At 33.4% G+C, this 14537-nt stretch overlaps 3 protein-coding genes and 1 long non-coding RNA gene across 4 annotated transcripts in view; 2 read left to right on the top strand and 2 right to left on the bottom strand.

The window, feature by feature from the left end:
• LOC116339702 (protein elav-like) overlaps window positions 1-1428 on the bottom strand; it is a 31961-nt gene extending 30533 nt beyond the window's left edge. Inside the window, exons 1-2 of the mRNA XM_031765732.1 lie at window positions 620-1428; window positions 3-501 (exon numbers count right to left, since the gene is read on the bottom strand). Of these exons, the coding sequence (XP_031621592.1) occupies window positions 3-410 (408 nt within the window). The 5' untranslated portion in view covers window positions 411-501; window positions 620-1428. The remainder of the gene's footprint in view (window positions 1-2; window positions 502-619) is intronic.
• LOC116339524 (arginase) lies at window positions 1420-7891 on the top strand. The gene is made up of 4 exons (XM_031765450.1): window positions 1420-2042; window positions 7157-7256; window positions 7392-7530; window positions 7620-7891. The coding sequence occupies exons 2-4, from the start codon at window positions 7206-7208 to the stop codon at window positions 7841-7843; spliced, it is 414 nt and encodes a 137-aa protein (XP_031621310.1). The 5' UTR covers window positions 1420-2042; window positions 7157-7205; the 3' UTR covers window positions 7844-7891.
• Window positions 7892-9067: 1176 nt separating this feature from the next.
• Window positions 9068-9792, bottom strand: LOC116339831. The gene is made up of 2 exons (XR_004201026.1): window positions 9638-9792; window positions 9068-9456 (listed from the first exon to the last, which is right to left on the bottom strand). It is a non-coding gene; the product is annotated as an uncharacterized LOC116339831 (long non-coding RNA).
• A 2029-nt stretch (window positions 9793-11821) lies between these two features.
• Window positions 11822-13195, top strand: LOC116339700 (protein kinase C-like). Its single transcript, XM_031765729.1, has 4 exons — window positions 11822-12430; window positions 12494-12746; window positions 12823-12962; window positions 13037-13195. The coding sequence occupies exons 1-4, from the start codon at window positions 11822-11824 to the stop codon at window positions 13193-13195; spliced, it is 1161 nt and encodes a 386-aa protein (XP_031621589.1).
• The last annotated feature ends 1342 nt before the right edge of the window (window positions 13196-14537 follow it).

The following is a 14537-nucleotide window of genomic DNA, read 5'->3' as shown; positions in this document are numbered from 1 at the left end:
GCAAATGATACTTTAATCGTTTTATTTTGTAATCGTAGTCCATTCAATACATTTACGGCCTGTTCAGCATCTTGTGCTTTAACATAGTTGACAAAACCGTAGCCCAAACTTTGGCCCTTTGGTGCGCCTGGATTTAATGGATCGGGAAATACAACGGTTTTATCACGCACTAATTTCACACTTTCCACTTCACCAACACTGCTGAACAATGATCGGATCTCTTCTTCGGTCATCGTTTGTGGCAAATAGTTGACAATCAAATTGGTTTTATTTTCAAGTGAGCCATCGAGCGATCCTGTATCACCATTTTTCTGGGCTTGTTGCTGTTGTTGTTGCTGTTGCTGTTGTTGAGCTGCGCCCAGCATGGCTTGGGTCTCAAGACCTCCCGAAGCAATTGTATTAGTCATCATTTAGATTACGTAGATTTTTGACTTTTTACCTCTTGACTTTTTATCTCTGTCTCTCTCTATGTGTGTGTGTGTTTTAACTCGAACTCAGCTACTGGCTATTCCAAATAAAACCACGTTAAACAATTCTGTTTACAATATTTTTTTTATATTATGTGATTGAATTTAGTAAACGATAAAATAGTTTTGATCGTTAACATATGTACACGCACCTTATTTCACTCTAGCTGCGATAATAATCCGATACAAGTTGAGTACGATGTGTCAATGAGCACCTTTTAGTAATTTCTGTTTTATCTGCTCGTCTGTCAGCAAAAATTGATTTCAACAAATATTTGTAATTTTTGTTTTCAATAATCGATTCCGCAAACCGAAACAAAAACACACGATTAACTCTTCGTTTTTTTTTTAAGCGGAGCACATGCGATTTGTCAGTGAAAAAAATATGATACTGTTCGGACACGCAATTGTACAAAAAAAGTCAAAATGACGAGCACCACTAATAGAGCGCGCACGACAACACGACACACGAAAAAAAAATTATTTCATATATTTGACTTGAATGTTTCAATAGTGAGTACTCACTACATATATCACTTTATATGCGTATCGGAGAAGACTCACGGTACAAAAACCACGATGCAGAGAATTTTTGTAAAGAGAACCTCGTTCAATCGATTTAACAACGACGAATATAACTAGTGAATAGAGCTGTATGTAATGTGTAATATCTCTTTCATTGAGAACGTAAAACTTCCTTGGGCAAAGCCAAATTAAATCTTGTTTGATTCTTCTGTATCGTATGCACTTTACACAAAATTCAAGAAACCTTTTCAAGTCGTTTTCTCTTACTTTTGCACAGCAAATGATTGAATTTTCTAAATTTTGACGATGATTGTTGTTGTTTCTAGTGCTTTGTTTCTTTTCTTACTTTTTTTCTTTCTTTTTATAATAATTTTTTTTTTTTTTACTTTCCGATCGACGAAACGCGATGCGTTCGCTCGAAAATACTTTTTACGTATGTGCGGCTGTGGCTCTGAAATCATACGAAAATGTCTTTCATTCCATTTAGCGCACGCCAAATATAATACATTACTGAGCGGAGAAGCTAACGCATACATTCATACATCGGATCGGAGAAATATAGAGAGACCGAAAGAACTGAAAGGAAATTATAAAAACGAAACGGCTCAACTCGATTCTGAACGCATGCGTGTATTCTAGCGAACCAAATCAAACTGTACCAAATACAAGCGAGCATACAACCATTGATCGGACGTACAGAAATGAAAGAGAGAGGGAGAGAGCAAATATACGAAAAAATGGAAGAGAAAATGAGCGAACGCGAGCAATCGAGAGAATAAAGAGAGTTCGGAACGCACACAGCCGGCTTCATATTCAGTAGCAATGAGAGAATACGATACGGTTCTCTCTCTTTCCCAATCTCGCAATGAGTGCGCATGTGATTTGACGTCGAGCTTACGTGCGGACGTTCATTGAACAGCACATATGCTGCATTGAGACGAGTAAAAAACATTATTATAATGCTGTTGCCTTTGCTGTCGCTCCAATAAAATTGCCAGTAGCAAACACATACACATACACATACTAAATCAAGAGAACATTAGTGGCATCGTACGTATTACACAAGTCATATCTATCTAGACAAAAAAAAAATCAATAGCAGTGCATTTCTAGGGTTGGAAATTATACATAGGACTTGTTTATCGCGCAAAAATATAAAACGAAAACGAATTCTTATTTGCAATGATTGACCAATGCTTAAGCACTAACCGCATGCAATGTTAACCTATAGTTTTGTCGCATTTATTTTTCCTCTTGCTTATTGTACACTTGACACTTGCTGTGCAAATGCACAAAAGACAAGCAAACGAAGTATTATTGTGTTGAAAAAGAATTGCACTCTTTTCGTAATTCTTGGACAATTCATTGTTTTGTTTGTTTGTTTTTCCAATTGGGCATAATATTATTTCGGAAATGAGTTTGCTGTCCGAACGGTGTTCTGTGTACCACTTTATGTGTCCAAGTCCAATGACATCTAACAAAAATGGTATATATTTAAATAGTGGACCCTTTGTTTAGCACACATGCTCTCATATCATCATGATTCCCATGAGTTTTTTTTTTTAATTCTTATTCTTTCGTTTGAATTTAACAGCGCGTACACATCGCATGAAAACACCCTATATTTATACCGATAAAACATCTCGTTAGCAACGCAACAATATTTGAATAAACTTGTTTTATTTAAAGCGCTTATTTTCATCATCCATACATTTCAATTTTTAATATTTTCATTGAGAAATTATCGTTTTTCAATGGAACCGATTATTATATAACATTTCATTGCTTAATAAACGGGTAAGCAACCGGCATTTGTCGAGAAGGAAAGAAAGTAAAAAAATCAATCGGCTTATTATAAGAATTGATTTCTCATATTATCCTGAAATCACACGACATGCCATTTTCTCAACATTGAATGTCTTTTCGTTCAAACGAAGATGCGCAATAAAACTAAAATCTTCCAAGAATATTTGTATAATATGGTCACCCAGTGCGAAAAGCAGCAAGCTTCCATCATTAATATTACGTAATATTATCCTTAGCACAATCGGTGTTCGTCGTTATAATAACATATCATATGAGAATAAAAGTATAAAAAGAAATCGTACACGATTTTGATCGAAACATGTGCAGATGGGCCGTCAGAATTGCTCACGAAACTACATTAAAATGAAAATATTCGTTTGCAATAAATGGCTTATTTTGAAAATCAAATTTATCATTCACGGCGTTCAACGAACGATGATGGGTTCGTGTTAGCTATTTACATACGGTTTCGTAAATGCATGGCAGAAACAAGAGAATTTTCAACATTGAGAAAACAAAAATGTAATGCATGGCGTTCCCACGTTTTAGTTACTATATCACTGCTCTGACAATCGGCATCGTGAACACGACAACAAGCGATTCCGGCTTGTGTGTTTGTGAGGAAATTTTTCGGAGGGTGAAATTTATTGATTTTTCTTTTTTCGCGCATCGCCACTTTATTCACATAGTATGCTCACTCTCTCTCTCTCTTTTTACTCTGTCGTTCTTATACTCTGCGTAACATTCATCTCACAATATTCGATTTTTAGCCTTTTTGTGTTTGCAACCACCGTGCACAGTATATCCTCATCGCATTTTTGTGATTCAGTGTAAGTCTGTGTGTAAGCTGTGGCAAGGCACCGTTGATAAAATTTATATTTTCGCTAACATAAAACGCATACACGGACAGAGCGTATTTAGCGAAACACACCCTATTTTGAAATGTCATCGGGATTACATTAACGACAAGGATACAGCAATAGAATTGCGCGTTGACGATCGCTAATGCATCTCAAAATCTCTATCTCTCTCTCGTTTTCTCCCTTTTTTCTCTCTGTTTATCTCTGCGTGTTTTTCTATCTAAAATTTCACTGTTTATTTTTCCTTTGAATCTCCTGATGCACACAAAAAGAAATTGACGAAAAAAAAATGATTTTAAAAATTCCAAACGGATGCGACAAATAGAAAATGCATTGAATAGAGTCGCTGACCGCCTCTAGTTCAAAATAATAGTGCATACGGTCGTATTTAAGCTAAATCGTAGACAAAATGCATACACTCACACTCTCCCTCTGAATAGTATACATGCACATGCACACATAGAAAAACAGAGGTCAATGAATCCTGTTTCGGTTGCAAGCAATCGCACTTCTATTGCTTTCACTTCATCTATATAGCTAGGGTAGTTTTCGGTTGTTTCGAATGCCGAATTTTATGTGGCTCATTCTATTTTAGACATTGTTTATACCACGAACATGCACACACATACTCACTTACCGTAGAACATGTTCAAAATAGAAAACACTGTGCACTGAATTCAATGCACATATGCTCTACCATATACTATTGTATATATGTCCTGTAACAAGGCAAGATAGAGCGCACAGTCACAGACAGAATCGACGTTTTATCGAATCCGATTATACCCTGTATCAACCCTATGAACGATATTTGTCGATCAAAATATGTCTGCACAAAATGTACATACATCGGTGCATTTTTCTCCCCCTCACCATCTCGTCAATCGAACTCTGTTGGTTTTCTGGACTGTGCAGCGATTCATAATAATACAATATAAACGATATATGCAATTTCATGGTAGCTACAACTTTAATTCCATATCAGCATTTTATAAGCGTATTGATAAATCAACAACAAAAACAAAAAAATGCGAATGTTTGCAATTTCGAGCTGAAACCATAAAAAATATGATTTATTATTTCGGAAAGCTATTAACATGAATTGTTGTATACAACATAGATTCGATCAAAATCATGAAATAGTTTTTTTTGTCGCGAGTCATGATTCTATACATCACGATGATTGTCCTTTTTAGACTGGCTGTGCCCTAATCCAAAAATACACCGCTTATTCATTTTGCTATGTATATACAATGAATCGAAATAGAAAAAAAAACACACAAAACAGTTACTTTAATTCGGTTTTCGCGTGTTCATGTAAATTTGTATTCGCTGCTGCAAACAAAAACCATCGCCTGCAAACGTGAAACAATGAAACAAACAAAGCCCAAAAACCTACGTACAAGACTTGCTATGTTCATTTGGAGGGTTGTATTTATTTTTCATGTGTATACACAAGTCTCTTGCTCAGATCAACACAATTTTATGAACAACTCTCTCTCTCTCTGTCTCTCACTTTGTCTTTCTCTCGGTTGCTTAAATTACATATATGCGAAACGAATTCGAATAAGCAGAAACGCAAGAACCAAATGCCTGGAAATATCGTATACATACACAACGAATGGTATGGCTTGAATTTAGCTTTTATATTTTGATTTGATGCATGAACCTGTAATGCCGCATAGCAACCATTCTATACAGTTACATATTGTATAACGCCGTTGTATTGGCCAAATGGAATTGATGTACGTGTTTGACGTTGCATAGCTGCGAATTTATAGATTTGTACACAGCTCTTTGTCACACAATATACATTTGGTGTTGTGCTTTCTGCGTTCCTATCTATTAGTACACACAGAGAACGAGAGAGTTAACCCATTTTGAAATGCACGAGCCAAACAAGATATGGCAGTATTTCAAAAGTCACCCCATTTTTGTTGTCCTTTGGACCTTTAAATTTGAGAATTTCATTTGCATAATGCGTTTTAGCGTTTAAATTGCTTTTCATTTATTTTATTTTTTTCATCGTTAGCCCGATGCCAAACGCATGCTTTTATCCAATGGTCGCATTCTTCGACCCAAAACTTACACACGAGACATTTTGCGTTAATTAATCTCACTCAGATAAAAAAGCATTTTTTAATGCTAATTGTCCGTGATAGTTCGATGCTGATCCATTTTGCTTGCACCATATTTCTGCAACAAGATCTGCATATGTCGATTGAAATTCCATATTTTATTCGATTATTTTGATTGGCCCAGACATTGTACATTTCGAATAATATGGCAGGTAACAAACATCATATACATTATAATTTATGGCAAGAAATATATGGCCATTGTGCGCCGTGAATAATTATTGTAATTTTGTCGAATGGTCGACAGGGTTGTTGGAAATGAAAACGCCGGTGAAATTACATAAATAACATTTGTATATTTATATATATATTTGTTTCAGCCAATATGACCTGATGGTCAATACTACGACGATATTGTCGTCGTTCAGCTGTTTCTCTTTCTCTATCTCTCCCTCTTTTTCCATATCGGTCTTTCTCGAATGGTTTTTGTTTTAAATAAATCGATAATACGTCTTGCATAGCATAAAGTCTCATTTGCTGGGGGTGACAAACACGTAGTAAACAGTTTTGTTTAAAATATTTGATATTGCATAACAGTTCCAGTCTATGGAACATTTGCACAATTGTGATCCACTGTCAAGAACAGCGACCGCATACACACACACACACACTCGACCATGCATGGCAAAGTATTGTTTTATCTGTTCTTCAGCACGTGCGATATTTTCAAAATGAAAATTCAACTATACTACTGTACAAACAAGAACCAAATGCTCGTCCTTTTATTCATAATTTATGCACGCACCAAAAAGAGAATGTGAAAAAAAAACAAAGTGCAAACTCGAAGTACGCTCTAGTAATTATATGGAAAGAGAGATATCTATCCAAACATGCATTGAAATCGAAAAAAAAAACATTTTTATCAAGGGTGCAAAGACCGGAAATTTCAAGATTTTATGTATTCAGTTCAGAATACACCATATATCGTACGATGTATGTGTGTTTTATTTTATTTTGCAAGATCGGGTTTCACACGACACTGCATTCTGAAATGAAAAGACACACAACTAACAGAATAGTAGAATTGAGTCCAGGTGCCATATTGCCTTGAATGAAAAAAGGATGCTGGAACACGTTCCTCATAAAACAATGCATATTTCAAAAAAATTATTCAGAATTCGAAGCTCTCGAGTGTGAAAGCCATTAGTTGCTCATTAGAAAATTTCGGCAAACTTATGAACCGAAAAAGCGATAACATCTGCGAACACAATATATTGCATGTGATTTAAAATACATATTTTATGCTTTTGTTGATTTATCCACATCAAATATGCATACATTTCCGCATTAGCCAATAATTTATTTGAATGATTAAATATAATAATATGTTAATCACCTATATTTATTTGCATATTTGCAGACTATCGCTGAAAAATGTAGCCTACATTGGTTTACGTTCGGTGGATCCTATGGAGCGTTTAATTGCCGAAAAATTCAACATTAAAATTTTGGGAATGGACGTAAGTTTCCGTTTTTTTCTTCTTCATAATCATCTGTATAAAGTACATTGTTAGCTACAATAATATTGTTGTTCATTGAAACAAAATGTATTTTTTTAATTAAATATTTTTTATGAATTTATTTTTCGATATCAGTATGTTGACAGATATGGCATAAATAAATGTATTGAAATGGCGTTGGATGCGATTGATGAGAAGAACAACAGAGACTATTATATTAGTTTCGACATTGATGCGTTGGATCGATTTGAAGCGCCCAGCACTGGTATATCTCGTAAGTGTTTTATTTTAATGTTAAATTTGATGTTTGAATATAAAATGTCTTTCCTTCTTTTTAAATGCATTATCTATTTTCAATGGCAGTTGCCGGCGGTTTGACACTGCGTGAGGGTATCCGTATAATTGAACGAATTTTTGAAACGGGTCGCTTAACCGGCTTGGACTGTGTTGAATTTTGTCCAAACATTGGCGATGCAAGGGATGTGAAAACAACAATTGACTCGGTCATTCAATTGATAAGCGCTGCTTCAGGCAACAAACGCAGCGGCAACGCACCAATTACTCAACATGACATACCTAAAAATTGATAAACTCGATTTTTCCATTAATAAAAATAAATCCTTCTATAAACAATAAAGAAAAATTCTTGATCATTTATTTTTTAATATGGTGTAGAAGATGCCTATTTGAAGAGTCTTTATGGTGCACAAAGGGTACTTTGATTCCATTATCCTTGTTCATATTGATTAAAAATAAAAATAACAGAAATATCACGTTCACCTATGATGAAATCGTGCCATTCACATTTTATTTTTTGTTCCACTACTGATGCTGCTGATACTTGCAGCAAATAAACTACTTTTCGAATGTTAGTAATGCCGTTTCTATATTCTATTGATGTTTGAGTTCAATGTGCGGATTGAATCGGTGGCTAGAACGTGTGTGATTCGATATATTATTTTAATGCATCGTGGCAACAGTGTGAAACAAACAAAAATCATTTTATCGACATTATTCGAAGAAGAAATCGAAAAAAGTGCAATAGCCTCTAAATGATGAGGGGAGAGAAAATGATGCACACATATAAACAACACTATGAGCTATATCATTTTTTTTATCCAACGAAAATGCTTTTTTCATCTTATTCGCTTCGCTTGATTGTTACACTCACCCCATTACCAAAAAAAAAAAACTTTGATCCAATGATTTTTCATCTTCTTTTGAGTACATCGAATGGCATCACTGTCATTTTCATTTGGTAACAATCTTTCAGGGAAATATCAAAGTATTGGAAAAGAAAAGCCATCCCTTAAAGGAAACCATAGAAATAAGAATGTTTAAGAATAAGATTAGAAAAATTTATTAGAAAAACAACGCTATTATTTCAAAGAAAAAACTGAATGATTTCATTTGTAAAAATAGTTTTATAGGCAATTTTTTCATCAAGAGATCCATTCATTGAGAGTGATTGAATCTAAAAATCGAAAAAAAATTATGTTTTATTACATGAGAAACACAATTAGTTGGTTTCAACATCAATATCTCTCAATTTTTTTTCCATCCGATATACTCCTACATCCTGAATTAAACAAAATGATGAAGATGGAATAAGGTCAAAGGAATATGTATCGTTGCGCACTCTATGAATGAGATGCTAGCAAATATCACGCATTAAATGGACGCCGTAGAAATATGAGTTGAATGGAGAAGGTTACTAATTGTTTTTTTTATTTTGATGCCATTGAACATATAAAAACTATAAAAAAAACTTAATGATAGACTGATAGACAGAAATAAAATCAAACAATGGATTTACTTTGTTCATCAAACAAATTTATTATTCTCGAAAACTTTGTTCAATTTCCATAACCTTATGTAGCGATTCTGCTACTTGTGTAAGTTGATCGTTCAAATGTTGGCTTGTTTCTTTGGCGTAAAAATATTGTTCGGAATTGAATTGAGCCTTTTGAACTAGCTCAGTAGTCTCCTGAAGATTTCCACTTAATTGTATTGGTTTGTGTTGAATTTCTGGCAGTCTAACACCATCAAATACTCCTTGTCGCGTATATTTGATACGATTTTCAAAATATTTTTTGAGTTTCTTTCCATATTCTTCCTTAGCCGCACGACGCAATCCGATCACCTCGGCTAATAAGTCATTTAAATTTTCCGATTCCTTTCGGCGTGGTGCTGCCATCGTCTAATAAAAAAAATCAAAACACAAATTATTTTCATATAAAATTGCACTGGAAACATCCAATTACTATTACTAAATGTTCAAGACCACACAGACACGTACATAAACGGTGTAAACAACACAATATTCACAACATTTTACATATTTTATACGTTTTTTTTAATTTTTTCAACATTTTTCTTACCAAATATAATTCAATTGATTTCGTCAAAATGGTTTACACAACTTTATTTCAAATGCACATGCGATATTAATCAGAAAATGATTCCAGCCTGATATTTCGATCTCGTTTTGTAATTTCGGTTGCTTGACATTTTTTTTAAAATGAATGTTGTTGCTGTGATGTGTGTAGTATATATACAATTCGTATTACGGTTGACAGTTGAAGTGTCAATGGAGACGAGCGCAGGGCTATACAATGTTTTTGTCTAATTACTATTTGACTAATTTTATGTTTTTAAAATAGATATACTGAAATGTCGTTAATAGTTCAATTATCATTTGGAATTTCATTAATGACGATACATAATTAAGACTGTTTTCAGGTAAAATGGTTAACCTTTATTACAACATATGTTTTGCCATATTATTTTATATTTTTCATTTTGTATTGGTAAATTAATTAAATATGAAACAAGGTAGGAACATTTATTTAGAATTAACTCTAAATTTAGATTTTTTGGAAGAAAAATCTAAACTTTTATGGGATGCAACAAAGGAGTTACGAATTAGCACAAAATCATATGGCATTTTACATTGTGTGTACTAAAAAATGCTAATTTAGGGATGTATAGTCAAATGTGAAAGTCGAAACTTGGGACTAGGTTTAAACAATTGTACCGAAAATGTACTTAATTGTACCACAATTTATTTTTAATTGTACCTTATTCGTTTGGATAATATTTGAGGATCAAATTTCGGGTCACTTCAATTTGCCGCACAACAGGCCAAAACAAAAACTCAAAGATATTTTTCAAATTTTTATGGCTGATAATAATTGTAACTAAAATGTTTTTTACTTCCTGAAATTTCCCAGACGATCGGATAGAAAATATGTATAACTCCCATACAAAAGTTCCAATATCTGAAGTAAGAAAATTATTTTTGGAAAAAGTGTGAATTTTGTGAAAATGAAATTTTTTGTTTACAATCAGAATTTCATGAAATTTGGCATGCCTTATCTTTAGGCAACTCCTTCAAATAGCTATTATTATTAGTGCATCATTAAATATGACCAAAAAACAATAATATCCCATTTCTTGCTACCCACAGTCTGTAAAGTCAGATTTCAAAACTTTTACGTGATCACAACAACATCTATATAATATAAATATTGAGACCAAATTCGAACGTTTTTTGCACTTCATTAACAAACGGAAAAATTCCAACCTTTATTACCAGATACGAATATGTTCTAAGAAACCAGATACGAAATTTGTATAATTCTATTTGAAGCCTTTTTGGCGGACCATTATTATATAAATTTCTCTCAATCCCACGTCCAGCTGATTCATTTTACTTCGAATTTATGAAAAAACCATGGGGTGGCTGCATCAATAAATTTCAAACTTGACGCGATGATTGATTCCGAAAGGATTTTTTAAAATACATTGAAGTGTCTATTTAAGTTTAAGGCGCTCGCGTCATTCATGAATTCACAATTCTGTTTACAGCCGCCCATTCGAAAAACATTGAGATGGAAAATCACAATAACCTATTTCTGTATTCTTTAGTAGTCTATCTTTTATGTTTCCGCACACTCACGGTGTGCAGTAAAGTAATGTAATCACCCCAAAACTTTGAAAGAGCAAAAAATCGTTTTTCTTCGCGTTTTGGGTCTCAGAATCACAGAGCAACGGTTTATGGCCAATGGCCATGCAAACATTTGTTAAATGCTAAAAATGTGGATTTTTTCCCGGAATTTATCTATGCCTGAGTGATGACGTGAAACTTTGCACAGGAATTTTTTTTCACATTCTGAAAATTTGAAGAAATTTCAATACTATAATACAAAATTTTCGTTTTTGAGCCAAAAATCCAAAATGTTGTATGAAGAGTCCTATATTTTTGCATGCTAGCTAAAGAAAGAAATTTGAAAACAGTGCGGAAAAGTTAGACTCACGGATGTAAGTTCCTTTTTTATTGCTTGAAAATGATCCACCTTCCAATGATGAAAATGCGTTTCCAAATTGATTCCAAGGAAATTTAAAAAAAATTTCGACGCTTATATTCAAGTAGGGCATGCACAAACATATTGTTAAATTTTACTTTCATATCATTAAGATATTATCCGCTATAGAGATCAGATCATTCAGCAGTGGGCTCTCGGCCGTTGATTATTTCTTGTTTGAGAGAAAATCAATCTAAAATGTGTTCGTTAAATTTTTGTGGGTTTAGTTTGTTTAATCGGTATCAAAGTTCGGTAGTAAATGAATCGAAAAATGACGCAAAATCTCCGAACACAAGTGGTGAAATTTATAATAATACGTCTATTGTCAGTTCAAGTGAAGACAAAAAAGTGTGCATTAAAGATTTTACCTTCATTAAACTATTGGGAAAAGGTACATTTGGCAAGATCATTTTGGCTGAAAAGAATGGCACCGAAAAAGTGTTTGCCATTAAAATTTTAAAAAAAGATCATCTCATTCAGGGCGTAGACATTGATTATATAATGAGAGAGAAAAGGATTCTTACACGATTTTCAAAACATATATTTCTAGCGACATTTTACGCAAGTTTTCAAACACCCAATAGCTTATTTTTCGTCATGGAATTTGTCAGTGGCGGTAATCTATTGTTTCACTTGCAAAAAACTGGCAAATTTAATGAGGTACGTGCAGCATTCTATGCTGCAGAAATTGTAATTGCATTACAATTTTTGCACAGCCATGGTGTTATTCATAGGGATTTAAAACTGGATAACGTACTACTCGATCAAGAGGGCCACTGTAAATTGACTGATTTCGGATTAAGCAAAGTAAAATTTAAATAATTTGTATTTGTGTTACAAATTTAACATAATTTTTCTTACATTCGGCAGGATGAAATAATTAATGGTGTTTTAACGTCCACATATTGCGGTACACCATATTACCTTGCACCAGAAATGTTACAAGAATTAGAATATGATTCATCGGTTGATTGGTGGGCACTTGGTGTGCTTATGTATATAATGATGACCAACGAACTACCATTCGGAGCCGATAGCGAAAATGATTTGTTTGAATTAATTCTTCAGTATGATGTTTTCTATCCATACTGCTTGAGTCGTAACGCTGTATTCATTTTAGAAGGTTAGTGTCACATTTTGGTCCAATTAGTAAATGTTATAAATGTTGAAACATGTTAAGAATCAAATAAATTTCGAAGGCTTAATGACGAAAGATCCGGCCGATCGTTTGGGATACTCTAGTAGTGTGCCACCAATAAGAGGTCATGCATTCTTCAAACACATGGACTGGGAGGAGCTGGAATTACGTCGCATTGAACCACCAATTAGGCCTATAGTGGTACGTGTCAAATGCACAAATATTATCAAATGTACAACAGGTATTGTTTCAATTATTTGCATTTGAATTTACAGAAAAGTCCTAAGGATACGCGGAATTTCGATAGAAATTTCACGAAATACAAAGTAGTCATGACTACAGATGAAGGAGTACAATCAGATTGCATCAATCAGGACAAATTCGATGGGTTTTCTTACGTTGACCAAAATTATGTGTGCTCTTTACAACAGTGATAGCCGTTAATTTGCACAAGAATGTACTTTTTAGAAAAAAAGGTTTTACCTTTGTAAATAATGTTGAATCTTGAACGTAAGCAAAAATACCAAAACACTTGAGATTATTTCGAGTACAAATAGATACAATAATCTTATCTATAACAATCCAATTAGAGATAGCCAAATTATCCGTCGAGAGCCATCAATCCAAATAAAACAGATATAATTAGAGCAGTATATCATCTATCTGAATATTGGCTGATATTTTCAGACGTCTTTGCTCACATACAGACATTATAATGAGATATTTTCAGCCAGATTAATCAGCTCAGCCAGATATCGTCAGGAGCTGAAGTGGAGTGAAAACTTTTTTTTCGTTTCAAACTGATTTAACTTTAAAAACAATGACAATGTAAAAGCAGATATACCGTTTGATATAATGTTGTGAAAACAAAATAACAATCGTTTTCCTGAAGAATAGGCAAAACCCTAGATACAGTTACATACAAAATACACAAGAATCAAACAAAATAAATGCCCTTACCATAAATAAAAGGTTGCTTTATAATACAAAGAAGCAGGTGGTGATCGAATGTTTTTCCAATTATTTAAAACTTTCATAATGCCACTATTCAATTACACAGATTTGTCGTCTGGGTAATAAATTTGAATTGAAAATGCAACGCATTTAAACTTTATTAAACATTTATGACGAGAACAAAGGAGCTGATTCAAATTCCAAAAATGAAACTGAAACTTTTTTGTTGTAAACTAATGGGAGTTACGTGTCCTTTCAAGATGAAACTGTGGACAAAAAAAAACCAATTTGTATTTATTTGTTCTTTATTGAAAATAATTAAGTGAATTTTCCTTAATACATTCCATTGCTTGAATTAGGCATGTCATTTGTAAATATTTATTCGGACCAGCTTAAATAGTAACGTCAAACACAATATCACTTCAATTCGTGTTTGAAAGTGTTTGAGAGCGCAAAGTGTGTGAAAATAGAAAAATGACTCTTCACATTGTTGTGGCGTATTTTATTTTGAACGAAACTTTTTTATCATTTGCTTTACATTTTGACTTTCTGAGAATTTATTATGAAAGATTTTCGTCTGAAATAAATAAAATTCAGAATATTGTAATACAAGTCAAAAATATAATCTGCATCCTCAATAGATTTCATATCGTATTGAATGAGTAAGTTTTTGAATCGTATTGAATATTTTTAAATTACTAATCGGAATTCCTTTAGTTTTAGTCTTTTTTCATTTGAGGAATCGTTCATGGGATATCTATTCATTCAAGTTGCGGGTGTTAATTTTCTACAAGAAACAAATTGGTACTGTTATAAGACATC

Source organism: Contarinia nasturtii, unplaced genomic scaffold (assembly GCF_009176525.2).
Source record: "Contarinia nasturtii isolate CC-2019 unplaced genomic scaffold, AAFC_CNas_1.1 Cnas_scaffold_533, whole genome shotgun sequence".
NCBI lineage: Eukaryota > Metazoa > Arthropoda > Insecta > Diptera > Cecidomyiidae > Contarinia > Contarinia nasturtii.
This window is presented reverse-complemented; position numbering and strand designations above follow the sequence as displayed.

Excerpts from the sequence above, each read along its gene's own strand:
- LOC116339700 (XM_031765729.1), top strand. The coding sequence starts at position 11,822 with ATGTGTTCGTTAAATTTTTGTGGGTTTAGTTTGTTTAATCGGTATCAA. Across the intron at positions 12,431-12,493 it reads CTGATTTCGGATTAAGCAAA|GATGAAATAATTAATGGTGT; the intron begins GTAAAATTTAAA and ends TACATTCGGCAG. Across the intron at positions 12,747-12,822 it reads CGCTGTATTCATTTTAGAAG|GCTTAATGACGAAAGATCCG; the intron begins GTTAGTGTCACA and ends TAAATTTCGAAG.
- LOC116339524 (XM_031765450.1), top strand. The coding sequence starts at position 7,206 with ATGGAGCGTTTAATTGCCGAAAAATTCAACATTAAAATTTTGGGAATG. Across the intron at positions 7,257-7,391 it reads TTAAAATTTTGGGAATGGAC|TATGTTGACAGATATGGCAT; the intron begins GTAAGTTTCCGT and ends TTTCGATATCAG. Across the intron at positions 7,531-7,619 it reads GCCCAGCACTGGTATATCTC|TTGCCGGCGGTTTGACACTG; the intron begins GTAAGTGTTTTA and ends TTTCAATGGCAG.